This window comes from Camelina sativa, chromosome 5 (genome assembly GCF_000633955.1).
Source record: "Camelina sativa cultivar DH55 chromosome 5, Cs, whole genome shotgun sequence".
Taxonomy (NCBI): domain Eukaryota; kingdom Viridiplantae; phylum Streptophyta; class Magnoliopsida; order Brassicales; family Brassicaceae; genus Camelina; species Camelina sativa.
The window spans coordinates 5,514,985-5,531,561 of NC_025689.1; the positions used below are offsets into that span (position 1 = coordinate 5,514,985).

The window sequence follows — 16,577 nt, forward strand, 5'->3', positions numbered from 1 at the left end:
TTTTTTTTTTTTTTTTTTGTTATGCATCTGATTGATTTTGAGTTGAAAACACATGTTAATGTAACAGTACGTTATCTTTGGTTCAGACCGCATCGGAAACATGGAACCTATCAGTAAGTTTCATAAGCATCATATTGCTTCCCATTGTTGGAAATGCGGCTGAACACGCTGGAGCCATCATTTTCGCTTTTAAGAACAAGCTCGTGAGTGTTTCATTGTCTTCACATTACCCTTTATATGTAAAACTCGTAGATTAATTACAATGCATAAACTTATGTCAAATGCAAATAAATTTTTACAGGACATATCACTGGGAGTTGCATTAGGATCTGCGACACAGATTGGCTTATTCGTCGTCCCCTTGACCATTATCGTGTCGTGGATTATAGGAATTAACATGGATCTCAACTTCAATCTACTCGAAACCGGTTCTCTTGCTCTTTCCATCATCATCACAGCCTTCACATTACAGGTTAAGCATTTCTTAGTTAATACCTTATTAATCTATTAGACCAATCAATAGATGATCTAAATATTTGTTTGTTATGTTTTTGTGGTTCTTTAGGACGGGACTTCACACTACATGAAGGGACTGGTCCTATTGCTTTGCTATTTCATTATTGCCATATGTTTCTTCGTCGACAAACTTCCTCAGAGTGAGTTAATTACACATTTTCTATACATGTTATATAACAATTATCAATAATAGTTGCATAACACTAACATTGTGATAATTGTATATTTTCAGAACAACCAAATGGTTTAAACATGGGACTTCAACAAATGAACAATGTTGTCACTGCAACAGGGGGAGGAGTTTTTTCATCTTAAATGAAGACAAGTACCAATGTTTTTGAAAACAAAATTTCCAAAAACCAGAGACAATGGAGAATCGAAAACAAACAAAAAAAAAACCCCAAATTTTCTTGATTCATTTTATAAATATGAAAGATTTGTCAGAGAGATTCCTGAGATTCAGTGTTTATTATTTCATGTTTTTCGATTTTGGGTGTCTTGATGAAGATGAGTCTTGTTGATAAGTTTCTCAAATTCCTCTTATGGGTTTTGTCTATGAATGCCTTTTGTCTCTCTATCTCTCTATTCATATGTTAATGTTTTTTTTTATATGATCATCAATAAATTTTTCTAAGCATCTGACTGACCGATCAACCTCCAATTTTATCTAAACCGGTAAAAATCAGAAATTGTGTGGGCTTTTGTTAAAAACCCAAACAGTTAACTAATGGGCCGCGTAGAAAAATAAATGAACTGAGGAGTTAGTTTTTTGAATTTCACACGGTCTACGAGGCAGCTTTCATTGGTCAGATAATTCAAATATCAAACGTCCGATCAGTCAATCGCCGTTGTGAATCCAACGGTTCAGATCTTAAGTTTCAGTCTTTAGGGTCCTACGTCATTTACATCTATACCCCCACCATCTCCTCTTCTACTTGTATAGCTTCCTCCGACGCTCCACCATCTCTCTCCTGAAAACAAAAAAAAATTAAAAACAAGCACACCTGAACTGAATCAGTGGCAGTTTCGTGAATACGCGACTGAATCCAATCTCTGTTAGTTTCTTCCTCGCCATTATCATTCTTCTTCGTCTGCATCTTTAACCTTCTTTTTATTTGGTGATACGATCTCCGGTGATCAGCTAAAAGTTATTCTTGTTCTGAGTGTGAAGAAGAGGTTTTTGGGACAAATGGAGAATGTGTTGGTGGATCGTGATGGAGATGAAGATCTTTCTTTGTTTCTGGAGATGCGAAGAAAGCTTCAAATCGTTTCCTCTGTTCCAGAATCTGGTTAGTTATTTTCGGATCTTCTAATTTTGACTTTGATTTCTTCGAATCTGAGCTCATGGAACCTAAATCTAAGAAGTGAAGTATGAAATTTTGGATTCAGTTTTGAGTAACTAATTAAGAGTTGTTTAGTGATTTTTTATGTTGTTAATTTTGGTGTTTGATTTGTACAGGAGCAAACAGTGTTGACAAGAGTAGCACAAAGAGTTTAGAGCTCTTGGAAACGAGCTGTGTTCAGCCGCGTAGGAGCGCTGTTGAAAAGTTTTTGGACTCTGAGAGTGACAAATCTGATTACGAATGGTACTTCTCGAGTTTGCTCCAATGTGTTTCTCTTAATGTGTTTGATCTTTGAAGTGTTAAGTTGTTTGATTAGATTCTGAACATAAGCTTGCTTCTAATTTAATTCCAACTCTTGAGTTTTTTCAAGAATCATTTGGTTATTAGATAGAATGTTTGAATAGAGCAGAGCTACTCCCCTTTTTTTGTTTGTTGAGATATTCATCTATAGATGATCTGATTCCAGGTTACTTGCGGCTCCTGAGACGCTAGGAGGGCAAGAGAACTTAATGGTTAAACTCAAAGAGACTAAAGCTAGGTCCAGTACTGCTCTGAAACCACGGGTGAGAACCGATTGATATGATTGTTGTCTTTTAGCCCATCTTTGTTGTCTTTTAGAGTACATTAAAGATTGATATGTGTCCCTAGTTTTCAAGGTTTTTTTTTTGTTAAGTCTGTCCTAGTCCTAAGTACTATGTTCACTCTATTGTGGTATTGTGGTCCATGTTTCCAACACTCGCAAGTTTATTCATGTTAAGCTTTTGTTTTTAAGGTTGAAAACATTCCGCAAGAACCTGTGACACGGAGCGCCAAGGCTTCCAAGACAATCCCAAGAACTACTTTAAGCAAACAAGTCAGCAACACCGCTGAAAAAGTAAAACCAAGCAGTAAAACGTCAAGACAAGCCACACCCACTTCACGAACTACATTACCTTCCACTAGACTAACCAAGTCTGCTCAGAGTTCAAATCCAGACACTAGAACCCCTACAATCAAGTCCAATCCAAGAGCATCTGCCTATACCCGTTCATCTTCTGTGGGGAAGTCGGTTTCTAGTGCTAAATCTAAAACTCCAACAATCCCTGAGACACGTACTAGACCTGTCTCAGCCTCAAGAAGCAGAGTGTATAGCTCAGGTGACAGGTCGACAGGACGGTGCAAGATTAGTAATGATGTGAATCCTGTGTTGATGGGGACTCAAATGGTGGAAAGAGTTGTGAACATGAGGAAACTGCCACCTCCAAAATACGACGATAAAACGAGCTTGGGTTTTGGGAGAAATCTCTCTAGGTCCTCCCTTGACATGGCCTTGAGGCACATGGTACACATCCTCATTCCTTTAACAATTAAGATACTTAGTAAATGAAACTTACAAGCCTTTTCTTCTTAAACTTCTAACAGTAATGTTAAATTTCGTTTTGCAGAACATAAGGCGTAGTAGTGTTTCGAAGAATCTGAGGGTAACAATCAATACCCCAACAAATTTGATGGACAAAAACGAGTCATCGTGATATATCCTCAGCTTTGGTGATGAACTCTTATGGAAATTACCTTATATTTTAGCTACCTATTATATATAAACTAGACGCTACATAGTATTATTTCGAACTTGTTTCATTAGAGAATTGTTTCCTAGCAACCATTTGTTGGTTATATGTATGAAGTATCTCTCATTAGACATCGACTAGTACAAGTTGTATCTCTCATATCATTAGACATCGACTGGTACAAGTTGGAACCTAGCCGAGTCTTTGAGAATCAAGAGAAAGATATATTCTTCAAAACGTCCGTATACAGTTTAGACTATTTTGTTACAACAGTAGTGATGGAGTTGTTTTTTTGGACCAACTAAACATGGAGATTGTGTTTTGAGTTTTCAAAGAAGAGAAATAATTACGCCAAAACTCAAAACCATTCATGATTGTATACCGATCCGTGTGTTCTCACAAGGGGGAAAAACACATATGTTGCACGTATAATGTCTACATGTTTTCAACATCAATCGATTAGAATCATTAAAGGGTTGGCAACAACAACAAAAAAATCAACTCAACCATTAAAGAGTTTGGCAAAACTGATCAATTACAATCATTATAGTTTGGCAAATTAATTAATCATAATAACTTTTCTTTTTATAAGTTCCAATGGCTTATTTAAAATTTTACAACAATAGTAAATGAAAAAATAACATTTGTGTAATAAGAAAAAAAAACTGCAGTTAAAAGTTATCATAGTGAACCATGATATAACTATAGAAACCATGGCACTTAAAAAAAAAAAAAAAAAAAAAAAAAAACCCCTCAAAACCTTCACTACAAGAAACATTATAAGTATAATATTTTTTAAAAAATTCTAGTCCTAAATCATCCACAGGAACAGCAACAAAAAGCATGGCACTCTTAGAAGTTAGTGGTATGCACATCTTCAGCATATTCCACAATCATATGTAATCTATATGACAACCAAACTCCCACGTAAGGTTGACCTATAGTTTAACAGTTTTGTTTAAAGCCAATAAAACATGAAGAACCTTAAAATATCCTAATCCCAAAACAATACCAAGAAAATGGAGAAGATGAGTTCATCATGCGCTCTTTCATTCTACTGTACCTCAACATTTCAACTATGTTTATTACTGGGAGATGGAGAACTAGAGATCGACGGTCGAGATGATAAATCCAAAAATAGAAATCATGAAGATATTATTCTAAAAGATATTAGATAAATGTTAATATTGGTTTAGGAAGTTTAGTATATTCACGAATGTATAAATATATATAGTTTACATGTATCCTGATTTAGTTTAGGAAATTCATCTCTATATAAGAGAATGTATCTTGTACCAATATATATGTTTAGAAAAAAGAAAAAAATTCCTCTATTAAATTAATTCAACTACATAGACCAAACCCCATTAATCTACATCTAATATAATCCAACTACCTAGACTAAATCACATTAGTCTACAAGAAATAATGAAAATATAATTGAGGAGGTTATTATATACCTTTCTAATTATATGCATTAGCTTCAAAGACTCCATGTGAGATTTTTGACTTTCCCCTCTCTCTGTTCCACACATTCTGAAAACTATGGAGAAGGATAATACTAACAAGAAGAGTCTCTCAGAGATACTTGATGTCCGGCAATACAGGCACACAAATTCTCCGGTATTCTCTACCGCCATTTTCGCGGTCATAATGCTGCTCGTTGTTGTGGGAACAATCCTCTCAAACATGTCTCTAGAATCAACTCTCTTCTGGTCTTCACCAACTTCTGAGGTAATACAAATAAACAGAATGGAGAGAAAGCCATTGGCTCCTCCAAAGAACACTACAAGCAGAGATAGAATGGCTTGGCTTCGATCACATCTAACAGAATTCGAGGTTTTTAGGTCAACTAACATTTCAGAGCAGTTTCATCAAAGGGTTCTTGAGTCTCTCGACGACAAATGTGAGGTTAGATTCTTCATGACATGGTTTTCACCAGCAGAGTATTTTGGGAAAAGAGAAGTTTTGGCTGTGGAAAGCGTCTTTAAAGCTCATCCTCAAGGATGCTTGATGATTGTATCAGGATCCATGGATACTCTTAAAGGAGATACCATCCTAAAACCGCTGCTTGATCGGGGTTACAAGGTTTTTGCAATCACACCAGACATGTCGTTGCTGCTTGAGAACACACCAGCCAAAACATGGTTTCAAGAAATGAAAAGCTGCAGAAGAGATCCTGGAAGGATACCGTTACACCAGAATCTTTCAAACCTCGCGAGGCTAGCGATTCTTTACAAGTACGGAGGTGTGTATCTAGATACCGACTTCGTCGTCACAAGAAGCTTTAAAGGGTTGAAGAATTCGATTGGAGCACAAACTGTGGTGGAAGGAGACTCAAAGAACTGGACAAGGTTGAACAACGCGGTTCTGATCTTCGAGAAAGAGCACCCTCTTGTTTACAGTTTCATAGAGGAGTTTGCTTCGACGTTTGATGGGAACAAATGGGGACACAATGGTCCTTACTTGGTAACCAGAGTAGCGCAGAGAGCTCGAGAAACGATCGGGGACAGTTTCACAGTACTGCCACCAGTAGTATTCTATCCATTCAATTGGTTAGATATTCCAAGACTATTTCAGACGCCAAGGAGCAGCAATGACTCAACAATACTCAAAGCCGATCTGGCCAAGCTGAACAGATATAGCTATGGACTGCATCTATGGAACAAGATCACCAGAAAAATTAAGATCGGAAAGGGAAGTGTTATAGAGATTATAATTTCAGACCACTGTGTTGTTTGCAGAGGAATACAGAGATAACAGGAAATCAAACAAATAGGTGTTTTATGTTTTTTACCCTAATCTTGATTTTCTAGGTTTGTATAAGATTGTATTCAAAGCCTAAATGGTAAACACTTTTTTCACTTATTAATCAAATACAGAAGACGATTATTTTTCTGTTACCTGATATTTTGATCTATAAACTTAACTGCCTTGCGACTCAAGTATCAAAAGCTCCACACCAAGATCCCTCCTCTTGTCTTGATATCTATATTATATTTTAGCAGCTTATGTGGTAGTTGAATGTTGTTAGAACTTAGAAATGTAGCGATGAATTTGTAGAAATTCTAATATATTTGCCCAAATGGATCACCAATTGAATCCATGTTAGAAACATATAGGTTGAACAGAGTAAACACTTCATCGTTGTCGACGTTTTTTTTTCATCTCAAAGTAAACACTTAGGTGAAACAGAGTCAATACAATGAGACATAGCGAACAGAGTCAAGGTAGAGAGAATGAGAAAGCGTGGCGTTCAAGGTTGTTTTTGGGTTTTTTATAAATTCAGGTTGCGTTATTAATTTTAAGAAAGATTATCCAATCAAAAATACGGTATGATTTAAGAAAAGGGAAATACATTTTTCCTATTGTTGCATTATTTTTAATATATATAGAACTATAGAAGATTATCTTAGGAAAAATTTAAAACGAAAGAATTATCAATTATTAGATTAAGGTATTTCCAAAAACAAAAGGATTGGCTGATATCGTAGTTCCTTGCAACCATAACGCAATCCATTTCCATTAAGGAGTTCTTAAACCGACACAACTTTGATATATATGGATTACCTCTAGTCTTGTTCTGTCTACGATCTTATATTCTGAAACAAGGATACCCTAGCAAGAGCTTTTTTTTGTTTCACAAGATAGGATCAAAGATGCAAGCAAGGAAACCCTTATTCGCGATCTATGCGATTGCTGTTCTCGTGTTATATCTTCTCTTCATTGAATCTCCAAAGTCTGTTGTTCCTGACAACAACTCACCGTTCAAACGAAACTTACCTCTCTCCAGAACTGATGACCCCGTGGCCATGAGTACTCGTATCGTCAAAGTTGTGGACTCAGACCATGACGGAAAGAAAGACCTAGATCCGCTGGTACCTCCAAGCAAAGCTGCCAAGTTTGTGAATATTGACTGGTTCACAAGAAACATGCCTCTCTCCAGAACCAACCCCATGACCATGCGTAGTACTAGTACCGTCAAAGTTTTTGACTCAGGCCCTAACGACACAGAGGAGTTAGATCCGTTGGTACCTCCTCGTAAAGATGGCAAGGTTGAGAGAATTATTGACTGGTTCCGAAGAAACGTGCTTCCCTCCAGAACCAATGACCCCGTGACCATGCGTATCGTCAAAGTTGTGGAATGCTCCGACTGTAACGAAACAGACGAGTTAGATCCGTTGGTACCTCTTCCTAAAGCTGGCAAGATTGAGAGCATTGACTGGTTCAGAAGAAACATGCCTCTCTCCAGAAGCAATGATCATGACCCCGGGACCATGAGTAGTACTAGTATCATCAAAGCTGTGGATTCCTCCGACTGTAACGAAACAGAGGAGTTCGATCCGTTGGTACCTCTCCCTAAAGCTGGCAAGATTGAGAGCATTGACTGGTTCAGTAGAAACATGCCTCTCTCTAGAACCAATGACTCCGTGAACATGACCAAGAGTACTACTAGTAGTATCGTCAAAGTTGTGAACTGCTCGGACCGTAACGAAACAGAAGAGTTAGATCCTTTGGTACCTCCTCGTAAAGCTAGCAAGATTGAGAGAATTGACTGGTTTAGAAGAAAGCTACCTGATATGGAGATACTGAAATCGACTAGCAAGAGTAAGAGATTCCATTCAAGAGTTTTTGAGTTGTACAACAACAACAACTGTTCTGCTCAGTTCTTTATGGTTTGGCTTTCTCCTGCAAAATCCTTCGGACCTAGGGAGATGTTAGCTGTTGACACTCTCTTCACCACCAATCCTGGTGCCTGCTTGGCGATTTTGTCCAACTCCTTAGACTCCTGCAGAGGAGACACCATCCTTAAACCATTGCTTGATCGAGGTTTCAACCTCATTGCTGTAACCTTTGATATCCCGTTCCTCGTCAAGAACACTCCTGCTGAAGCTTGGCTGAAGAGACTAAAGAGTGGCCGCATGGATCCTGGTTCTATCCCCTTGTTCATGAATCTCTCTGACCTGACAAGACTCGCGGTGCTCTACAAATATGGAGGAGTCTATCTTGACACTGACATCATCTTCCTTAATGACATAACAAGACTAAGAAACGCCATTGGAGCACAGAGTATTGATCCGAAAACGAAGACATGGTCAAGACTTAACAACGCAGTGATGGTCTTTGACATCTACCATCCGCTTATGCGAGAATTCTTACACGAGTACTCCACAACTTTCGACGGAAACATATGGGGACACAACAGCCCTTACCTTGTCTCTAGAGTTATCACGAGACTAGGAAACAAACCTGGATACAACGTCACAATCTTACCACCGAATGCTTTCTATCCAGTTAATTGGATCAAAATCCCAAAGCTTTTCAAGAAACCTGCAACCACAAGAGAAGCACAATGGGTAGAGAAGACGCTACAGGACATGAGCAAAGGGAGTTACATGATTCATCTATGGAACAAAGTCACACGGAAGATAAAGATTGAAGAAGGAAGCGTCATGTACAATCTCATCTCTACTCACTGCACAGTCTGCAGAAACATCACAAATTCTCATACTGTCTAAACAGATACAAGGCTTCTAGTTTTTTCAAGGAAGCTTCATGTACAGTCTCATCTACGTACTCACTGCACAGTCTACAGAAACATCACAAACTCTCCTACTTTCTGAACAGATGCAAAGGAAGCGTCATGTACAGTCTCATCTACACTCACTGCACAGTTTACAGAAACTCTTGATACTTCCTCTATAAACAACGCTTCTTGTTTTTTCTTTTGCTTTTTGGTGTTCATATTTGCTTCTTTTTTTTCTTTTTCTTCTGTAAAAGACTCGAATCAGAAGAAAAAAAAAAACTGATCTGGTGTTCATATTTGGGTTTTGTGTTGAATAATACACATTATATAAGTTTCGATTTTATGGTTGACAATGGTAGCTAGATCAATTCGTTTTACAGATGAATTCGATTGCAGCACAAACAGAGGTGGAAGGAGATTCAAAGAATCTGACAAGGTTGAACAACGCGGTTCTGATCTTCGAGAAAGATCACCCACTTGTATACAGTGAGGAGTTTGCTTCCCCTTTTGATGGGAACAAATGGGGACACAATGGACCTTACTTGGTAACCAGAGTAGCGCAGAGATCACGAGAAACGATTGGTCAGTTTCAATGAGTTCTATCCATTCAATTTGGTTAGACATTCCAAGACTAATTCAGACGCCAAGGAGCAGCAAATGACTTCACATTACTCAAAAACGGTCTGGTCAAGCTGAACAGAGAAGGCTATGAACTGAATCTATGGAACAAGATCACCAGAAAAATTAAGATCGGAAAGGGACGTGTTATAGATATTATAATTTCAGGCCACTGTATTGTTTTCATACATAAACTTAACTGCCTTGCGACACACGTACAACAAGCTCCACACAAAACCCCCTTTGTCTTGATGTCTATATTATTATTTCAGCTTTTGTGGTAGATACCTTAGAAACATAAGAATGAATTTGGAGAAATTCTTATTACTTTTCTCGAAAGGGATCAGTGATCACCAATTAAAGCCATGTTAGGTAACAAACAATACAGATTTTACCAAAATAATAAATTCTTATTAAAAAAAATTGAGAATAGTTTACAAATATAATATGAATAAGAAAAAAAAAAAAAAAAGGAACATAACTATTAACTTACTGAGGGGGAAAATATTATTATAAATTATAACTTGGGTTTCAAGCAAAGTTCCCTTTTTCTCTGTTTCTCTGGGTGAGGTCTCACGGCCATGAAAGCATCCACTACCTGAACTCTGTTGTTTGTAATATTCCGTAGAGTCGGATATTTAATTTTTAAGATTTAGAGGATAACGATTTCACCTCGTCGGTAACAGTAGCGCGACTGCGCGAGTCTTGCGGTGTCTCTCCACCATTTCGGTCAAGAATTCGGTGTTCAGTCGCTTACAGCTCAGGTGAGCATTCTTCCTTCTCCATAAACCACATTCTACCTTCTATCATTCTATGTATAGCGTGGTCTAATAACAAAAACCTATTGATAGTATCAAGAAAACAATTTGGCAAGAATCAGCTATTGCTACAGAGTGGTTACTTGGTCAAATTAGGTATATATCTATTACAGTTATTAAGGTAGGGAGGAAGCAAACAAAGAATTTGGCACCTAGCGATTTGCTCCAAATCTCTTGTGTGATCCTGCGCGAACTGTTGCCCACCACTTAACGCTTTGTTTATCTTGCATATGGAACCACATCAACTTTAGATATTGGGAGCAATGATCTGATTTTATAATTAGGACTGGTATCTATAAATGATCTATAAAGTTAAAATTCAAACATTGTGAAAAAGAATCATCCTTCTTTTCCACCTCCATCGTTGTCATCTCAAAGTAAACACTTAGTTGAACAGAGTCATTAAGTCAAGGCAGTTCTTTTCCACCTCCATCGTTGTCATCTCAAAGTAAACACTTAGTTGAACAGAGTCATTACAACTTTATACAAAGCGAACAGAGTCATTAAGTCAAGGCAGTTCTTTTTTGGGGGAAAACCGAACGAAGTTCACTTGTATATATAAATTTTAATATATAGTCTCTTTTGTCTTTTGGTTTTTATAAAGTCAGGTTTGTTTATATATCCAATACGATAATAGTATGATTTAAGAATAATAAAAAAGGAAACAATTATCCATTATTGGATTAAGGTATCCACAAAATATCAAAATATTGTTGATATCGCAGTTCCTTGCAAAGAGAATTACTTGCGACTTCCCATTCCATTTAGGGAAGGATTCGTCGGTTGTATAGGAGTCCTAAACCGACATGACTTGATATATATGGATTACCTCAAGTCTTGTTCTGTCTACGATCTTATATTCTGAAACAAGGATACCCTAGCAAGAGCTTTCTTTTTTGTTTCACAAAATAGGATCAAAGATGCAAGCAAGGAAACCCTTATTCGCGATCTATGCGATTTATGTTCTCGTGTTGTATCTTCTCTTCATTGAATCTCCAAAGTCTGTTGTTCCTGAAAACAACTCACCGTTCAAACGAAACCTACCGCTCTCCAGAACCGATGACCCCGTGGCCATGGCTAGTACTCGTATCGTCAAAGTTGTGGACTCATACCATAACGAAAAGAAAGACTTAGATCCGCTGGTACATCCAAGCGAAGCTGCCAAGTTTGTGAATATTGACAGGTTCAGAAGAAACATGCCTCTCTCAAGAACCAGCGACCCCATGACCATTCGTAGTACTAGTAACGTCAAAGTTGTGGACTCAGACCCTAACGAAACAGACGAGTTAGATCCGCTGGTACCTCCTCGTAAAGATGGCAAGGTTGCGAGAATTATTAACTGGTTCCGAAGAAACGTGCGTCCCTCCAGAACCAATGACCCCTCCAGAACCATGCGTATTACTAGTATCGTCAAAGTTGTGGACTGCTCGGACCGTAACGAGAAGGAAGGGTCAGATACGTTGATACCTCCTCGTAAAGCTGGCAAGATTGAGAGAATTGACTGGTTTAAAAGAAACGAGCCTTTCTCTAGAAGCAATGATCATGACCCCGTGACAATGAGTAGTAATAGTATCGTCAAAGCTGTGGACTGCTCCGACCGTAACGAAACAGAAGAGTTAGATCCTTTGGTACCTCTCCCTAAAGCTGGCAAGATTGAGAGAATTGATTGGTTCAGTAGACACATGCCTCTCTCCAGAACCAATGACTCCGTGACCATGACCAAGGGTACTAGTAGTAACGTCAAAGTTGTGGACAGCTCGGACCGTAACGAAACAGAAGAGTTAGATCCTTTGGTACCTCTTCCTAAAGCTGGCAAAATTGAGACAATTGACTGGTCCAGTAGAAACATGCCTCTCTCCAGAACCAATGACTCCGTGACAATGACCAAGAGTACTAGTAGTAACGTCAAAGTTGTGGAGAGCTCGGACCGTAACGAAACAGAAGAGCTAGATCCTTTGGTACCTCCTCCTAAAGCTAGCAAGATTGAGAGAATTGACTGGTTTAAAAGAAAGCTACCTGATATGGAGATACTGAAATCGACTAGCAAGAGCAAGAGATTCCATTCTAGACTTTTTGAGTTGTACAACAACAACTGCTCAGCTCAGTTCTTTATGGTTTGGCTTTCTCCTGCAAAATCCTTTGGACCAAGAGAGATGTTAGCTGTTGACACTCTCTTCACGACCAATCCTGGTGCCTGCTTGGCAATTTTGTCCAACTCCTTAGACTCCCCCAGAGGAGACACCATCCTTAAACCATTGATTGATCGAGGTTTCAACCTCATTGCTGTAACCTTTGATATCCCGTTCCTCGTCAAGAACACTCCTGCCGAAGCTTGGCTGAAAAGACTTTTGAGTGGCCAGATGGATCCTGGTTCTATCCCCTTGTTCATGAATCTCTCTAACCTGACAAGACTCGCAGTGCTCTACAAATATGGAGGAGTTTATCTAGACACAGACATCATCTTCCTTAATGTTATAACAAGCCTAAGAAACGCCATTGGAGCACAGAGTATCGATCCAAAAAGAAAGACATGGTCAAGACTAAACAATGCAGTAATGGTCTTTGGCATCTACCATCCGCTTATGAGAGAATTTTTGCATGAATATTCCACAACTTTCGACGGAAACATATGGGGACACAACAGCCCTTACCTAGTCTCTAGAGTTATCACGAGACTAGGAAACAAACCTGGATACAACTTCAAAATCTTGCCCCCGGATGCATTCTATCCAGTAAATTGGATCAAAATCCCAAAGCTTTTCAAGAAACCTGCAACCACAAGAGAAGCAGAATGGGTAGAGAAGACGGTACAGGACATGAGCAAAGGGAGTTACATGATTCATCTATGGAACAAAGTCACAAGGAAGATAAAGATTGAAGAAGGAAGCGTCATGTACAATCTTATCTCCACTCACTGCACAGTCTGCAGAAACATCACAAATTCACATACTGTCTAAACAGATAGATACAAGGCTTCTAGTTTTTTCAAGGAAGCGTCATGTATATAGTCTCATCTCCACTCACTGCACAGTTCTACAGAAACATCACAAATTCTCCTACTTTCTAAACAGATGCAAGGCTTCTAGTTTTTTCAAGGAAGCGTCATGTACAGTCTCATCTACACTTACTGCACAGTTCTACGGAAACATCACAAACTCTGATACATTCTGAACAGATACAACATCGCTTCTTGTTTTTCTTTTGCTTTTTGGTGTTCATATTTTCTTTGTAAAAGACTCAAATCAGAACAAAAACTGATTCAGAGAAGAAACAAGCTTTCATAGAAGGAAGAGATGTTTTTAACAACAAAAGAGAGTCGCAGCATCAGAACTAAAAACTCAAAATTAAAATTACAGTGAGAGAGAGACAAACAAGTGAAGAGAATCTCAAATATCTTCTAATTAGAGAAGAGAGACTCGTCAATGTCGATTTTGATCTTCTCATCGTTCTCAAACTTATCTTTCCTCGGCGGAGCTGGTGGAACCGGTACTCTCTCCGGTCCTCTTCCTTTGTTCTTGTTTCGTGGCCTCGCCTATTCACATCATAAAACCCAAAACTCAAAATCCAAACTTTTCGAAATTCGCAATGTAAAATTCAGAAATTTAGAAGAGAGATTTGGATTACTTACATTCCCAAAAGAGTGGTTAAAGCGCTTTCCTTTAGCTGTTTTGCGGTCACCTCTTCCACAGTACACTGAAAAAATCACTCCATTAACGATATATTGAGAGGTAAGAGAGAGAGAGAGAGACATTGGGGAGGGAGAGTTAAAGAGAGATTACCGAGTGGAATTGAGCTGGATGAGGAAGCGGAGAGATAGAATTGCTGAGTGAAGCAAGAGAGAGAGACACCGGAGGTTTCTGAGTGAGAAGATGATAACCGTGAAGAGGTTAATGCGACGGTGACTCGCGGAGGAGCTCCGAGTATAAGCGACGCCATCGCCGTGTTGCTGTTTTCGAATGTGTTACAAAGGAAGACGAAGAAGAAAGAAGATAAGGTAGTGAAGTTGAAACTAAAATGATTTTTAGGATAGCCTTTTTAATTAATCTTTACATATTTGGGCTTCAAATTTTAATTAATTGGGCTTTTAAATAAAGCCCAAATCTATCTAAACCCTACACATGCTTGTCACGTGTCATCATCAACCTTCTTCTTCCTCTTTCTCGTCGGAGCTTCTTCTTCTTCTTCTTCATCAGACATCATCACCCAATCCTAACTTGAATCTTCGAATTTCTCAAAGCTTAATCTCTTGGTAAGTATTATTTAATCATCCCATTGATATTGGTATCTGAATTTTTCAGTTTTGATTGCCTCATCTCTCTCGCTACTTAGTATTTGATCTGTGTTGTTTTGTCCTTAGTATTGATGTTATAGTCCTAGAACATCTATAAGCTCTCTTCTATCTGAAATATCAAATCTTTCTTTAGCCCACTTTAGCCAAAGTCGTTTAATTTGCTAGAGTCTGTTGTTATAGACTCTGCTTCAGCTGTTGATTGAGCAAACTGGTAAAAATTTAATCTTTCTCTTTGTAAGTATATATACATACGATTCAAGATCTCTATCACTTGTTTCAATGGAGAAAGGGATGGAAGATAAAGAAGAATTTGATGAGGATGAGATTGAGTACATGAGTTACGCTGGTGAGCATCATCTGCCATTGATTATGTCTCTTGTTGACCAAGAACTTAGTGAACCTTACTCCATCTTTACTTACCGCTACTTCGTCTACCTCTGGCCGCAGCTCTGCTTCCTGGTATTTTTTTTTTTGATACTCTGCCTTATGGTTTCCTATCATAAGTTTTGTGTTTTAGTGGATTATGATTATGAGTAGCTTTCGTTTCTTTTCTAAAAAAGGCCTTTCACAAAGATAAATGCATAGGAACCGTAGTTTGTAAGATGGGAGATCATCGACAGACTTTCAGAGGGTACATCGCTATGTTGGTCGTGATTAAACCATATCGTGGCCGAGGCATAGGTAATAATATTTGAGCTACTCCTCTCTAACTTCTTACGGAATCAGATTGATTGTGGGAGTAGTGAATGATAGCTGATAGTGTTTTGTGATGATTGCTGATAGTGTTTGATCCACTACAAAGCCATACCTCTCTTTTAAGTTTGGATATTTTTGTGTGCTAACTTTTCATTGTGTTTTACAGCCTCAGAGCTTGTCACAAGATCAATTAAAGCAATGATGGAATCAGGCTGTGAAGAGGTATGTTTCTCTTGCATTTTTACTTCTCTCTTTATTCTAATCATTTGAGAACTTAGATATTTTGTGGTCATAGAGTGATTTCCTTAACCGATAGTATAATTGTAGATAAGGCATCAGGAGCCGTTTTCTTTGATAAGATTACATTACATGTCCTCAAACATTGCCTCCTTTTTATCATACTAGCATAGAATTTCAGAGCTGAGTTGATACAGTTGCATTGATCATTACAAGAGTGGTCTTATTGCGTTTAATTGTATAGCTATAAAAAGCTCGTAGATCACTGTGTGGAAGTTTGGTTCCACCTATAAGAGTAGTAGTTTATCATATTCCTAAGAGTTGGAAGTTAGAACCATTTGATACTCGTTTAGACCCCTTGGTATTGTGTTATGTTACAAATGTTTGTAGTTGGAAATCACAAATCCCAGTCTCTCACCTAGTATATGTTATATAGATTTTGTATGTAGTCCATGACTCCTTATAGAGTTATAGTCATAGGCATTGGTATGTAACTGATGGTAATTTGAAATAAGAAATCCCTGTCTCCAACTTACTAATTTCGTATTCTGTGATCTCTTAACTATAATTTCAGTAGTAAATAGATTGCAAATAAAACCTCCTGAGTTGTATTTGCTCTTCAAATTCCTCATAATCAAGTCTAATTACAACATGAAAGTATGGTTTTGTGATTTGAGTAGTAAAGTCTGATTACAAGATGTATATGATTGAAGGTAACTCTGGAGGCAGAAGTGAGTAACAAAGGAGCATTGGCACTATATGGGCGCCTTGGGTTCATAAGAGCCAAACGGCTATACCACTATTACTTAAATGGGATGGATGCTTTTCGCCTGAAGCTCTTGTTCCCTAAGCCTCGTGTACCTCAAATACCTCCTCAAGCTCATACCCCGATCGTGTTCCCTACGCCTCGTGTACCTTAAATAGCTGCTCAAGATCAAACCCAACAAGAGTAAGAGAATTTTACTGGATGAACCAGTCACTTCC

General features: G+C 38.2%; 7 protein-coding genes across 8 annotated transcripts in view; 6 read left to right on the top strand and 1 right to left on the bottom strand.

The window, feature by feature from the left end:
* The window catches only part of LOC104785657 (vacuolar cation/proton exchanger 1), a gene marked incomplete in the record, with an annotated part of 3,625 nt that extends 2,501 nt beyond the window's left edge, over nt 1–1,124 (top strand). Inside the window, 4 exon segments of the mRNA XM_019245713.1 lie at nt 87–203; nt 302–472; nt 566–656; nt 749–1,124. Of these exon segments, the coding sequence (XP_019101258.1) occupies nt 87–203; nt 302–472; nt 566–656; nt 749–831 (462 nt within the window).
* Nucleotides 1,456–3,678, top strand: LOC104785658. 2 transcript variants are annotated; one of them, XM_010510915.2, is made up of 6 exons: nt 1,456–1,571; nt 1,688–1,805; nt 1,976–2,102; nt 2,326–2,422; nt 2,632–3,180; nt 3,284–3,678. In XM_010510915.2, the coding sequence occupies exons 2-6, from the start codon at nt 1,706–1,708 to the stop codon at nt 3,368–3,370; spliced, it is 960 nt and encodes a 319-aa protein (XP_010509217.1). In that variant the 5' UTR covers nt 1,456–1,571; nt 1,688–1,705; the 3' UTR covers nt 3,371–3,678. The 2 variants fall into 2 exon arrangements, with proteins under 2 accessions (XP_010509217.1, XP_010509216.1); XM_010510914.2 differs by having other exon boundaries at nt 1,456–1,805; nt 3,284–3,677.
* On the top strand, nt 4,909–6,277 carry LOC104785659 (uncharacterized protein At4g19900-like). The gene has a single exon (XM_010510916.2). It carries the CDS (start codon nt 4,952–4,954, stop codon nt 6,164–6,166), a length of 1,215 nt encoding a protein of 404 aa, XP_010509218.1. The 5' UTR covers nt 4,909–4,951; the 3' UTR covers nt 6,167–6,277.
* On the top strand, nt 6,963–8,941 carry LOC104788923 (lactosylceramide 4-alpha-galactosyltransferase-like). The gene is made up of 2 exons (XM_019245501.1): nt 6,963–7,284; nt 7,912–8,941. The coding sequence occupies exons 1-2, from the start codon at nt 7,066–7,068 to the stop codon at nt 8,923–8,925; spliced, it is 1,233 nt and encodes a 410-aa protein (XP_019101046.1). The 5' UTR covers nt 6,963–7,065; the 3' UTR covers nt 8,926–8,941.
* LOC104785660 (uncharacterized protein At4g19900-like) lies at nt 11,290–13,527 on the top strand. Its single transcript, XM_010510917.2, has 2 exons — nt 11,290–11,439; nt 12,259–13,527. The coding sequence occupies exons 1-2, from the start codon at nt 11,290–11,292 to the stop codon at nt 13,324–13,326; spliced, it is 1,218 nt and encodes a 405-aa protein (XP_010509219.1). The 3' UTR covers nt 13,327–13,527.
* Nucleotides 13,628–14,374, bottom strand: LOC104785661 (30S ribosomal protein S31, chloroplastic-like). Its single transcript, XM_010510918.1, has 3 exons — nt 14,149–14,374; nt 13,998–14,062; nt 13,628–13,901 (listed from the first exon to the last, which is right to left on the bottom strand). Exons 1-3 carry the CDS (start codon nt 14,303–14,305, stop codon nt 13,767–13,769), a joined length of 357 nt encoding a protein of 118 aa, XP_010509220.1. The 5' UTR covers nt 14,306–14,374; the 3' UTR covers nt 13,628–13,766.
* Nucleotides 14,513–16,577, top strand: part of LOC104785663 (N-alpha-acetyltransferase MAK3-like) — a 3,197-nt gene continuing 1,132 nt past the window's right edge. Inside the window, exons 1-5 of the mRNA XM_010510920.2 lie at nt 14,513–14,618; nt 14,900–15,119; nt 15,221–15,341; nt 15,523–15,578; nt 16,307–16,566. Of these exons, the coding sequence (XP_010509222.1) occupies nt 14,940–15,119; nt 15,221–15,341; nt 15,523–15,578; nt 16,307–16,513 (564 nt within the window). The 5' untranslated portion in view covers nt 14,513–14,618; nt 14,900–14,939 and the 3' untranslated portion in view covers nt 16,514–16,566. The remainder of the gene's footprint in view (nt 14,619–14,899; nt 15,120–15,220; nt 15,342–15,522; nt 15,579–16,306; nt 16,567–16,577) is intronic.